This window comes from Lactuca saligna, chromosome 9 (genome assembly GCF_052625555.1).
Source record: "Lactuca saligna cultivar CGN05327 chromosome 9, ASM5262555v1, whole genome shotgun sequence".
In the NCBI taxonomy this organism is placed as follows: Eukaryota; Viridiplantae; Streptophyta; class Magnoliopsida; order Asterales; family Asteraceae; genus Lactuca; species Lactuca saligna.
In genome coordinates, this window is record NC_136425.1 from 26359052 (window position 1) to 26372327 (window position 13276).

Sequence of the window (13276 nt, forward strand, 5' to 3'; positions counted from 1 at the left end):
ACCTGGTTTTTAACAACTGTTTTTTTTATGTCATGTTCTTAACCACTTTAAATTCAAGTTTTCATAATAAAATTTTTCAAAAAACGTGTTTTGCTAATATGAAATAATTTATCATGTATCATTTTTTATTATAATATTTCAAATTTTGGATTGATTCTAGTCATATATATATATATATATATATATATATATATATATATATATATATATATATATATATATATATATATATATCTCGGAAAGATCAATAGAAAATGTATTAACCTAAAAAAAACCTTAATATCTCTTTGCTTAGGAATAATTGAAGATGAGACCAAATAGGTGAATGAAGCTACTCAAGGACCACGATTGCGAGATACTTACCAGCCAGGTAAAACTAATATCATAGTCGATGCCTTAAGTAGAAAGGTGATTCTAGAAGAGAAAAAGCTAGATCGTTGAAGATTGAAGATATCTTAATGACTATATAAAAGATCAAGGAAGCTCGAACAAGGGCTCAGGCATAAGGTGATAAGAGGGAGGCACGTCTAGCCAAGATATTTTTATTTGAAGAAGATAAGGAAGGGTTGGAAACGTTTTAGAATCACATATGGGTGCTAAATTTGGGTGGTATACGATATTTTCATATGGAAGAATCTCATAAGATCATGTATGCTATACACCCAGACAACACCAAAATGTACCTGGATTTAAAAACCCTATTACTGGTGGCCGACAGTGAAGATTGATGTGGCAACTTACGTAGAAGAATGCTTAACTTGTGCTAGAGTAAAGGAACAACATCGGAAGCCGTACGTGGATTTAGAATCCTTACAAAACTCGTATGGAAGTTGGATGATGTTACCATGGAGTTTATAACAAAGTTGCTAAAGACAAAGATTGTCATAACATGATGTGGGTTGTAGTAGAATGACTTACGAAGAGTGTGCATTTCATAGCCGCACAAAAACATTGGTCTATGGAGAAGTTGGATGAAACCTATGCTGAGGAACTTGTTAGGGTACATGGAGTACCTTTATCTATCTTGTCAGATAGAGACAGTCTATTTAGTTACAGATTTTGGAAAAGCTTGCAGGAAGTAATGGGAAAGAATTTATTCTTAAGTACTACCTATAATCCACAAACAGACACAAATAGTGAGATAACTACCAAACCATGGAAGATATGTTGTGGGTATGTGCCTTATAGTTTCCTGGTAGCTGGAATGTCCACCTGTCACTAAGTAAATTTACCTACAACAATAGTTTTCACTCAAGCATCAAGATACCTCCTTATGAAACACTATACGAAATGAAGTGTCTTATGCCATTGTGTTTGTTGGAAGTGGTAGAGAAAGGATGTTAACTGCTAATAGTCTAGGGGTCACTGAAAAGTACCGTAACACCTTATGAGCCACCTTCTTACCCTTGGTGTTGTTATCAATCCAACGACTCTCTTTACAAATGGGACAAATTTGCAATAACTTGTGTTCCTTCCAGAAGAGAAAAACAATCATTTTTGCATACATGTATTGACTCGTACCCAAAACCTAACTTCTTCAGTTTCTTTTTGGCTAAATAATTTAAATGGGGAACCTTGTTGTTCGGTGGAAATGCTAAATGGAACAACTCAAGGAGTTGATCAAATGAACTATCTGTCCATTTGTTGTTGACCTTGATATGCATCACTTTCCTAAAAAATCAAGGAAAGAAAACGTACAACCAAGATATAACTTGGTTTCGACTGCTTCTAACAACTACTTAAAATCATCATCGACACTGCTAACTCCTGTATTCAAGGTTCCTTCATCGAGGTTGGTATCATTTTCTCCCGACTCCCACATAACATCGTTAATAACATCAACCATCTCGTTACTTGGCGATACGACATTTACAACTGGAGGAATTAAAGGTTCACCGTGATATATCCACGTTTTGTATGACTGACTGAAATCATATATACGGACATGACATCTCATTGCTTTCGGATCCCTGAGGTCACGATTATCACATTTCTCACACAAACATCTGGTTTCACATTTACAATCTAGGTTTAACGTGGATCTCTTGACAAAAGAGTCAAGTCCTAGCTGGAACTCAGGAGATTGACTATGTTGATTAGAAGTCCAGCTCTTATCAATAGACATGATGCAACTAAAACATAGTTTAGTGTTTAAAGTTTACTCTGTGGGAAACAAAAATCAAGTAGAGTATTCATAAATTCGATGATTAAAAAAGTATCCCCAACACGGGAACATATGAACAAATAATCAAAAATAGATAGAGTATTCATAAAGGTAGGCTTCTAAACCCACTTTTTGAATACCTTATCTCATACGTAAACGTGTATTACATGATTTTATGTTTAAGAAAAATTCAGTAGCATTTCCCTTTAGCTCCCAAGCACGCACACACACACACACATACACACACACACATATATATATATATATATATATATATATATATATATATATATATATACCCGAGGAGCAAAGAGAAAATGACAACTGAATCTTTCTTAAACAAATAATTATAAAATACATGTTCACATCCTAAATGAGATAAATTATTAAAAAAACAATCCCAAAACGGGGACATCTCGAAATTAATTTCTAAATCAATTTCAGGCGCGACGGGTATTTTTAGGCTCTTAAAGATTAGGAAGAAGAAACTCAAACTAAAGTACGATGTTATGATAGAAAATAAACAAAAGTATAATGTTACAATTCACAAAATTATCATAATTTTGTTAATTATAACATCATACTCTTGTTTATTTACTGTTACATAATATTATGGTTTACAATTAATTTAATATTTTATTTTTATTGATTTTTGTTAATTATAACATCATAATTTTATTTTACAATTAATTTAATATTTCTTTTTATTGATTTTTAAAAAATGAATTTAACTTTATTTTATAATTAATTTAATATTGCTAAAAGTACATTGGTATAAATAACATAATTAAGTTAAAGTTGTAATAACCAACATTAAGTCACTAACAAAATTAAGCATTTTGATTTTAAAATTATTTAATTTGATTTTATAATTAATTTAATATTTTCTTTTTTTGATATCAGTTTTTTAACATTAATCTAATTTGATTTTGTAATTAATTTGATTTGATTTTAATATTAATATTAATTTGATTTTAAAATTAATTAAATTTGATTTTATAATTAATTTAATTTAATTTTAAAGTTAACTTAATTTGATTTTCTAATTAATTTAATATTTTCTTTTTTGATATTAGTTTAATTTTTTAAACTATTTTTTTTATTTTAATATTAGTATTAACTTTATTTTAAAACTAATTTAATTTGATTTTACAATTAATTTATTATTTTATTTATTAAAATATAATTTAATTTATTTTATAATTAATTTAAAATTACTAAAAGTGTGTTGATATTAATAACAAAATTAACTTAAAGTTGTAATGACCAACATTAAGTCACTAACAAAATTAAGCTCTTCGATTTTAAAATTAACTTAATTTGATTTGATAATATATTTAATATTTTATATTTTTTTAGCTTTTTTTAACATTACTTTAATGTGATTTTATAATTAATTTTTTTTAATATTAGTATTAATTTGATTTTATAATTAATTTTATTTTATTTTAATGTTAACTTAATTCGATTTTCTAATTAATTTAATACTTTCTTAATTGTTAATAGTTTAATTTTTTAAACTAGTTTTAATTTATTTTAATATTAATATTAACTTGATTTTAAAACTAATTTAATTTGATTTTAAAATTAATTTATTATTTTTTATTGATTTAAAAAAAAATTAATTTAACTTTGTTTTAAAATTAATTTAAAATTACTAAAAGTACATTTCTATTAATAACTTAACTAAGATAAAGTTGTAATGACCAACATTAAGTCACTAAAATAATTAAGGACTTCGATTTTAAAATTAACTTAGTTTAATTTTATAATAAATTTAATACTTTCTTTTTTGTTATTAGTTTTTCTTTTACTTTAATTTGATTTTATAATTAATTTAATTTAATTTTAATATTAATATTAATATGATTTTATGATTAATGTTTTTGTTTTTATAATTAATTTAATTTGATTTTAAAGTTAACCTAATTTTATTTTCTTATTAATTTAATATTTTCTTTTTTATTATTAGTTTAATTTTTTAAACTAATTTTATTTTATTTTAATATATATCTTACCTTGATTTTAAGACTAATTTAACTTGATTTACAATAAATTTATTATTTTTTATTGATTTTTTAGAAATATATTTAACTTTAATTTATAATTAATTTAATATTACTAAAAATATGTTGCTATTAATAACCTAATGAAGCTAAAGTTGTAATGACCAACTTTAAATCAATAACAAAATTAAGCATATTGAAAGCATATTAACAAGAAAATAAAGAGATAATAAGCAATATAACTTTCATATTCCAATTTGATATAATTAGGTCACTAACAAAATTAAGTCTTTGGAGACATATTTACAAGAAAATATAGACATAATAAGCAATACAACTTTCATATTCCAATTTCATACAATATAGCTTTCATATTCCAATTTCATACAATTAAGCATACAATACATCAAATTCAAATTTCAATTTCAAACAATTAAGCAATACATCCAATTTCATACAACCATACCAAATAACACCTCCATTTTAGACATCCAATTTTAATTTCATACAAATGTATACATCTAAATACAAAATCATATATATATATATATATATATATATATATATATATATATATATATATATATATATATATCCAATTTCAATTTCATGCCTAATTTCATTTTCAAGCCAATAACCACATTGAGCATAAACATAAATCTGAAAAGCATATACAAAATGTTGCATAAATATGAAAAAACATATATAATCCCTAAAAATGCATAAGCACTTCCATACCTTAAAATACAAATATAATCACCAACCAAACAAAATCTTAGAATTATACTACAGATTCATCATCCAAATTACCATCAAATCAGAAGAATAGTATAAAAATGAGGAGAAATTCGACCTTCAATCATCAAAATTTCGAAAGTGCAACTAGATTGCCGGTAATGGAGGTTTGGTAGGCGATGATGGCGTTCTTGTGGAAGGAACTTGCGGTTGGGGGAGTTAGATGGTCGGAGTCGCTTGGTCGCCGGCTGAGAGGTTTCATTGGTAAGAGAAGGCACGATAAACAGGAAAGGAAGCTAAAGCGGGGGGTTATCTTTAAAGGCCTTTAGCAGCGATTGGTATTAACGGTGACACCTTGCAGGGAAAAATCAATGCCTTTTTTTTTATTTTATTTCCGTTACAACCCTTGCATTGAAAATAAATCGAACGGATGAGGCTTGTTTGACGCGGATTGCTATTAAGGTGGCCATTAGTAGCGATGCATGACATTAGCAGCGACATATAATGCGTCAATTACATGTTGCCGCTAATGTCATGCGTCGCTACTAATGCCCCATTTCTTGTGGTGTAGTAACAGAAACAATCATATATATATATATATATATATATATATATATATATATATATATATATATATATATATATATATATATATATATCTTTACTATCTTATAAAAGGAATCTAACTATTTCTAAAAATAGATTGATTATAATAATAATATTTTTTTAAGACGTCCAAATAATGAAGCTGATAGTACAAGTAAACATTAATAAAATAATATTAAATCTTAACCACATTTTGAATTCAAATATTTATCATCAAATCTTCTTATATTTCTCAGCAATTTGATATTGTTCCCTCAAATCCCGGATTCATTCAAATTTTGAACCCTTTTAGATATCCTTAAATTTAGCATGTTGATTCAAATATCCCTCCAATCGCATATACCTCTTTGTTCCCTCATCTGCTATAAAGCCCACCGTCTAGGAACAAAAAATGACTTCATCTCCCAAATAACACCATAGTTTGATTATTTTGTTTTCGACATGTACTTTCTTTTGTAACATAACATTTTTGTAGAGGAAACATATCACCGAAAGAATTTACACACCCCGCCGCTTTGCGCGGGTACGCTGCTAGTATATATATATATATATATATATATATATATATATATATATATATATATATATATATATATATATATATATATATATATATATATATATATATATTTTGAACCTTTGAGTTTTTTTATATATTAAATCTATTAAGCAAAGAGAAACACAACGCCGCTTATAAGTTGAATATTTGTTGGATGGATTGGTTTAAAAGTCCTTATGTTAGCTATTGAATTTTGTAGGTGGTTTCCACTAGTTTGTTAATAGTCATTTATAATATATGTTTGGTTTAAAAAAAAGTATCAATCTTGACATTAAGAAAATAACTCCGACATGCTACAATTTATTTAAGACTGAATAGAATATTTACCAAAAGAAAGAAGAAAAAAAGCTCATTTGATTCCATTGGAACTTTTCAACGCATATCCAACACGCGATTTGAATTTTATACAAAAATTTAATATGACAACAAATCTCAATACATATATAAAAAAAGAACATTACACATCATGCCTACAAAAAGAATCGGTCATAGGCTTACAGGTTTATTAATGATAAAAAACAAATATCGAATACTCATGTACTTACATACAAATGTAAGCAAATCCACCTTTATGCACAGTTTAATTACGTCCGATATTCTTCGCCGTCTGTTTTTAGCACCGAGGGAAGTCGGCAGGTGGTGGTGGCAACGTGGATTCCGGTGTTCCTCCGTTTTCCACCAAAAAAACGGTTCCTAGTCCCCATGGCATGTGTACATCCAAATGACAGTGAATAAACCAAGCACCTGAAAAAAAAAAAGCAAATAAAAAAGTCAATAAGGTGAAAAGTTTTCGATAATTCTATTAAAGTATGCAAATTCAGCTTATTTAGATGAAAATAAGCTAATCATGCATGGTCGCTTCAATAAAGCATAAGTCAAACATAGCATATTCGTTTTTTTTTTTTTTTTAAGATAAAATATTTTCTGTAATCCAGATCATTTCCACCGAAACATGTGTTGGATTATATTATGCTAGATAACGTAAGGAAACAGTCAATAAAATGAAAATACAGAAAAAGGTCAACATTTTATAATAAATCAAATTGTGACGAGATGATGAGTCATGAGATGAGGTGATCACCTGGATTATTTGCTCGGAATCTTATGGCAGCCCAACCACCGGTGGGAACCCCAATCGTGTTCCGTTCTAGTGGGTTAACCAAATTAAACTTTCGTGGGTCATTTATGGGATCATAATTGCCAAATCCTTGAGCCAAGATGTAGAAGTTCATTCCATGCAAATGCATGGGGTGATTTTCAATACCCACCAAGGCTGTGTTCTGAAACACGAGTTGAACAGTCGAATTAAACTTCAGCTGCTTCACACTTGTGGACTTTGGTGTCGTCATAAGAGCCTGATTGAAGCTAAGGGTAGTGTTGGTGTAATCGAATACAATCGGTGGTTGATCTGGGAAATCAGTCGTGTAAATCCCACTAACGTTTCTATAAAAAGCTTCCAACATAGAGATCGTTGATGGTAGAACAAATGATTGATTGTTCATGCTTGCAGCCATTCTTTGCCCGAATATCCCTCCACATGTTTGGTTGTTTCCACACTCCGATATCCCGAGTCCCATGGTTACATACATGCTCTCGTCGACTGTTTGTGGAACCGGTGACCAGAAAGGGCTAGTGACAAGTGCAGTCATGTTGCTTTCAAATCTAAAAGCTGTTGGTGTGTCGTTCAAAGCAGGTAGGACTGGAAGAACTGGTGTTGTTTGTGTGGCGTTTTCGTAAGCTAAGATCGCGGTGGTGGTGCTGTTATTGATCGTCACTGCGATTGCGCTAAGGTATGGACGCGCCGCCATGTAATATAATCCCGGTGATTGGTTTGCAGTCAATAGGACATCGGTGGTTTGACCTGGACCCATGACGACCACATCTGTTTGGAAAGGGTTTGTGTAGGCTGCATCTGCCCCAACCACTGTCAAGTTGTGGTTCGCTATCTTGAAGAAGAGTTGTCCATTGAGAGCAGCGTTGATTAGTCTCAACAGATATGTTTTGCCCGGGACAACTTGAAGCGTGTATGTTTCTGATTCGAACAAAAAATCGTTAATTAAAAAAAAAAGAACTAGAAATTAAACCCATAAGCATGAGAAAGTTAATTAATTTAGCTACTTACTATTTGATGGGCAAGAAGGATACAAATCACCGGGCCACCCGTTGATGGTGTATGCATCAGAATTGTTAGGTGCCACTCCGGTAGCTAGTGCAGCGTTCTCAACATCGATAACGTTACCATTCCACCATTCTCCTGAAATGTTTTATTATATATATTAAAATTACAAAGTAAAGACGATCATATTCCTACAAATAAATATGCATCAAATAAGACATTCACATACCCAAGAGGATTGTCTGTTCACGATAGGGTTTAACAAAAGGGTATTTTTGTCCGTCTCGTGGGCGGATGACCAGAGCACCATAAACGGTTGCCCGGATCCATTGAGTATGTGCATGCCACCACAGTGTTCCCACTTGTCCAGTGAGATTGAACCTGTAGGTATAGCTATTTCCTGGCCTAATCGGGCATTGTGTGATGAATTCAGGCCCATCTGCCCATTGACTTCGCATTTGGAACACCCCATGCCTGAATTACAGCCATTACGTAGGTTTGAGTTGCATGTTTTCACTCAATCGAGTATATCATTTTTGCATTCAAAACATTCCATAAAAATAAATATTAGTTACCAGTGGATAGTAAGGTTGTATGGAGATTCATTGAAGACATGAACAATAAGAGTGTCACCCTCCTGTACCCTTAGAGTCGGCCCTGGAAGGCTTCCATTTACTGCCACGATTACATGATTTTGACATAATCGACTCGTCGTTAGATTTTTTGCCTACACCAATAAAGTTATTTAAAAAAAAAACCATGTGAGTTTCAAGAAAATTACAACTTGTCAATTTTGTACATCATTTAATAATAGACCAACAAGCCGACAATGAAATACATGTGATAGATTAATCTATCGTTATCTAAACAACTATTAGCTAGAGGAAGAGGGTTAGATCAATCAATGAAATGGCAATTATATTTCCACTGATCACCGACTCATGTTTTCTTTCTGGTGTAAGAAACACGACAGTGGAAGTAAAATATACAAGGAAGGAAGGAAGGAAGGAAGTGGGTACATGAAATGAAGTCTCCACTATTGCGGCTGATGTTGTTGACAAACAGAAGGAGAGAAAAACTAGTAGGATTCCAACCGGAAACAGCAAACACACCATTGTCGATCGCATGATGCAAAGATATTATGAAATTTCTATAAGATTTGTAAATGACTTGGGTATTATATGTAAGCGAGGGCTATATATATATATAGAAAACTACTTGGACCGTAAGGAATTTTTTATTGTGAAAAAGGATTCAATAGTGGGTAGATGAGGCTTTTGATAGAAGAACATTTACATGGATTCGTGAAAGATATGCGTAAAGTAATTTTGTAAATTGCTAACTCTTTATGTATTTATTTCTTCTAATGTTCGATTAATTATTTGTTATATTTATGAGGTAATAACGATTTTTGTATACATGATAATTTTATATAATAAAATTATTGAATGTGATTACATTTATTATATGAAATTGATTATTTTTTAATTTTTATATATGTCTTTTGTTTTGTATTATGAGATATTAATTGTCATTTAATTTGCAAATTCTTAAATTTATAAAAAATGTATATATTTTTTAAAACACTAAAGATTATAACACGCCCTAAATACATGCGTACGTAAATACACATAGTAAATATAGTGACACATTTTTGGGTCATTTGTACCCTTTTAAGGTCCACCATGCGTGTAATTTAAGTCCCATTTGGATTGTGTTTCCTACAAAAAATGCAATTTATTCAAAGGTACAATTAACACAAAAATGAAATATGTTTGTAGTTATTCTTTCTACAAATATTTTCATATATTTTTGTTAGGTGATATCATCATCAAGTCAATAGTCACACATTTAAAAAAATAAACATGTCGCATGAGGGAAAGACAAACAAAACTTAAATGAAAAAATATCTTTTAGGTAACTTTGAGCTATCTATATGACAAATCCAAAAAATTACTTATTATTCAATGGTATTAACCTCATATTTAACATAAAATATTTAATACAACCAAATATTTTTCGAAAAGATTATATAGTAAACGACACATTTTTCTAAACAACAATTTAACAAAATATTTTATTATCTAACTAGTGGGGATTATAATTATTAGAATATAAAAAGACTAGCGTTAAATGAGATTTTGGTTAAATATTAGACTTGTTTAATTAGTAGGTTTGTGTTAGCAGGCAAGTTTATTTAAATTATTAACCAATTGTCCCAACAACGAAATGTTTTTTTTAAAGGACTTTACTTTAGTCGATGACTTTTCTTTCATGTGAAGATTATTTCCTTCTTTTTTTAAGACTATAATGCATACACAAGGTGTTGGTAGGATTAACATAGCTCCGCTAAAAGTATTAACGGTGACATATCGTCGCTAAAGGATTGCTGTTGTTGGTTCGTCACTAATAGGTGTGTCGCCGCTAATACTATATGTCGCCACTAAAGGCGTCACCGCTATTTAAAATTTTATTTATTTCAAATTTTATATTTTTGTTAAATTTTGATATTAGATTGGGATCTCATAAAACTTTCAATATTTTCCAAGTGATTTTAAACATAAGTTTACTTTAATTCAAGTAAAAACCATATGTTAGAACTCAATACTCAAAATCACATAATATTTCATAATATTATTCATTATAAAACACGATTTTACAACGTATATGTTACAAATACCTCATTCTTTTGATGATTTCGTCCTTGAAATTACATCGATTAAAACAAATGGGAATATTTTGGTTTTATCTCATTCTTATTTTCTCAAGTATAATTTGGGTATCGATGGTGTTTCCACTTAACAAGCACCAACTCCACTTCTTTATTACATAGATTAGTCGTTCTTTCGTTTATGATCTCTTCAGACTCTTCTACATAAGTTAACTTATTATCCAGTTTCATTTCGGATAACAGAACTGCTTCATTATATATGCTTAAACATTTATACAGATAACTCACATGAAACACATCATGAATCCTTGTCAAATCTTTCGGCAATTCCAAACGGTATGCTTGCTTACCAATTCTCTGGATGATTTTGAAAGGACCAACAAATCTACGACTTAGTTTTCCTTTCTTCTCAAATCGCATAATGCCTTTCCACGGGGATACCTTCAACATTACGAAATCACCCACCTGAAATTCTATGGGTCGTCTCCTCTTTTCTGCATAGGACTGCTGTCGATCCTGGGCCGCTTTCATTCTTTCTTGTACGATTTAAATCTTGTTGGTGGTGTCTTGAATCATTTCAGAGCCTCAAAGGATTTTCTGTCCTATATCACGCCAGCATAATGGAGTACGAAATTTCCGACCATATAGTGCTTCATATGGTGACATTTTGATTGAAGCATGGTAACTGTTATTATATGAAAATTCAACAAAAGGTAACTACTTATCCTAGTTACCACCAAACTCCAAGACGCATGCACGAAGCATATGTTCCACTGTTTGGATCGTTTTCTCCGTCTGATCATCTGTTTTGGGATGACAAGTTGTGCTGAGAGCAACTCGAGATCCCAATTCACGTTGCATACTCACCAAAACGTGAGAAGTGAAGCGAGTATCACAATCGGAAATAATCTTTAGTGGCACGCCATGTCTCGCAACAATTTCATCCAAGTAAACTTATGCGTATTTCTCCATTGGAGTCGTTTCACGCATTGTGAGAAAATGTGCACTCTTAGTCAGGCGGTTGACAATTACCCAAATGTTATCGTGCTGTTTAGCGGTCTTTGGCAATTTGGTAATAAAATCCATGGACAATTCTTCCCATTTCCACATGGGAACACTAAGACTTTCTGGAGTTTCGTAAGGCTTTTGGTGCTCTGTTTTGACTTGTAAGCATACTAAGCATTCCTGCACATATCTTCTAATGTCTCTCTTTAATCCAGGCCACCAATAATCAGCATGTACATCATAGTACATTTTACTTGTACCAGGATGTATTGACAACTTAGACTTATGAGTTTCATCTAAAATCTTTTGTCTTAATCCGCCAAGCTTTGGAATCCATAATCGATTCTTAAATACCTTCAATCCTTGTGGATCATCAAGTAAAACATCAATATAATGTATCATCCATTATTTCTTCACATTTTCTGGCTTTAAAGCCTCTTCTTGCCATTTCTCTAGTTCATCAAGAATAGTGAACTTTACTATAGTGTAAGTAATACTGTAGTGTGAGTAATAGTATAACGCATACTATTACGATAAACTTTTCTGCTAAGAGCATCAACAACTACATTGGCCTTTCTAGGATGATACAAGATTTTACAGTCATAATCTTTGATCAGCTTCATAGCTTGTTGTTGTCCCATATTCAGAGTTTGCTGACTGAATATATACTTGAGAATTTTGTGGTCGGTAAACAATTGTCATATTGTACCAAATAGATAATATCTCCAAAGTTGTAGGGAAAATACCAATGCAATGAGTTTGAGGTCATGGGTGGGATAATTCATTTCATACTATTTCAGTTGTCTTGAGGCATATGCTATTACTTTACCACGTTGCATCAACACACAACTGAGTTCCCAACCTAGAAGCATCGCTATACACGGAAAAATCATTATCACCTTCTGGAAGTGATAAGATGGGAGCATGAGTTAAAAGATCTTTTAAAGTCGAGAAAGCTTTTTCTTGGGTTTCACCCCATTCGAACTTTACTTCCTTTCGTGTAAGACTAGTGAGAGGTACAACTATACGAGAAAAGTCTTTAATGAACCTTCGGTAATATCCCGCGACACCCAAGGAACTATGAATTTTAGAAGCATTACAAGGTGCTTCCCAATTCTGAATGGTTTCGATTTTGGTAGGATCTACGGATATACCATCATCAGAAATCACATGGCCGAGAAATTAAACTTGGCGAAGCCAAAATTCACATTTCGAGAATTTAGCATATAGTTTATTCTTTCGAAGAAGTTCTAATATTTCACGAATATGAATGACATGATTAGATTCATACTTGGAATAGATTAAAATATCATCAATGAATGCAATGACAGATTTATCAAGCATTGGACGACATACCCGATTCATCATATCCATGAATATGGCAGGGGCATTTTTCAAACCGAATGGCATGACA

General features: G+C 31.0%; 1 protein-coding gene across 1 annotated transcript; it reads right to left on the reverse strand.

The window, feature by feature from the left end:
- Positions 1-6483: 6483 nt before the first annotated feature.
- On the reverse strand, positions 6484-9362 carry LOC145015539 (laccase-7-like). Its single transcript, XM_078974018.1, has 6 exons — positions 9206-9362; positions 8762-8913; positions 8416-8660; positions 8193-8324; positions 7152-8102; positions 6484-6814 (listed from the first exon to the last, which is right to left on the reverse strand). The coding sequence occupies exons 1-6, from the start codon at positions 9311-9313 to the stop codon at positions 6684-6686; spliced, it is 1719 nt and encodes a 572-aa protein (XP_078830144.1). The 5' UTR covers positions 9314-9362; the 3' UTR covers positions 6484-6683.
- Between the last annotated feature and the right edge of the window lie 3914 nt (positions 9363-13276).

Bases quoted from the DNA above. Each gene is read 5' to 3' on its own strand.
- LOC145015539 (XM_078974018.1), bottom strand. From the start codon at position 9,313: ATGCGATCGACAATGGTGTGTTTGCTGTTTCCGGTTGGAATCCTACTA. The intron at 8,914-9,205 runs GTACCCACTTCC...TTATTGGTGTAG, and splicing joins TAGTGGAGACTTCATTTCAT to GCAAAAAATCTAACGACGAG. The intron at 6,815-7,151 runs GTGATCACCTCA...TTTTTTTTTCAG, and splicing joins ATTCCGAGCAAATAATCCAG to GTGCTTGGTTTATTCACTGT.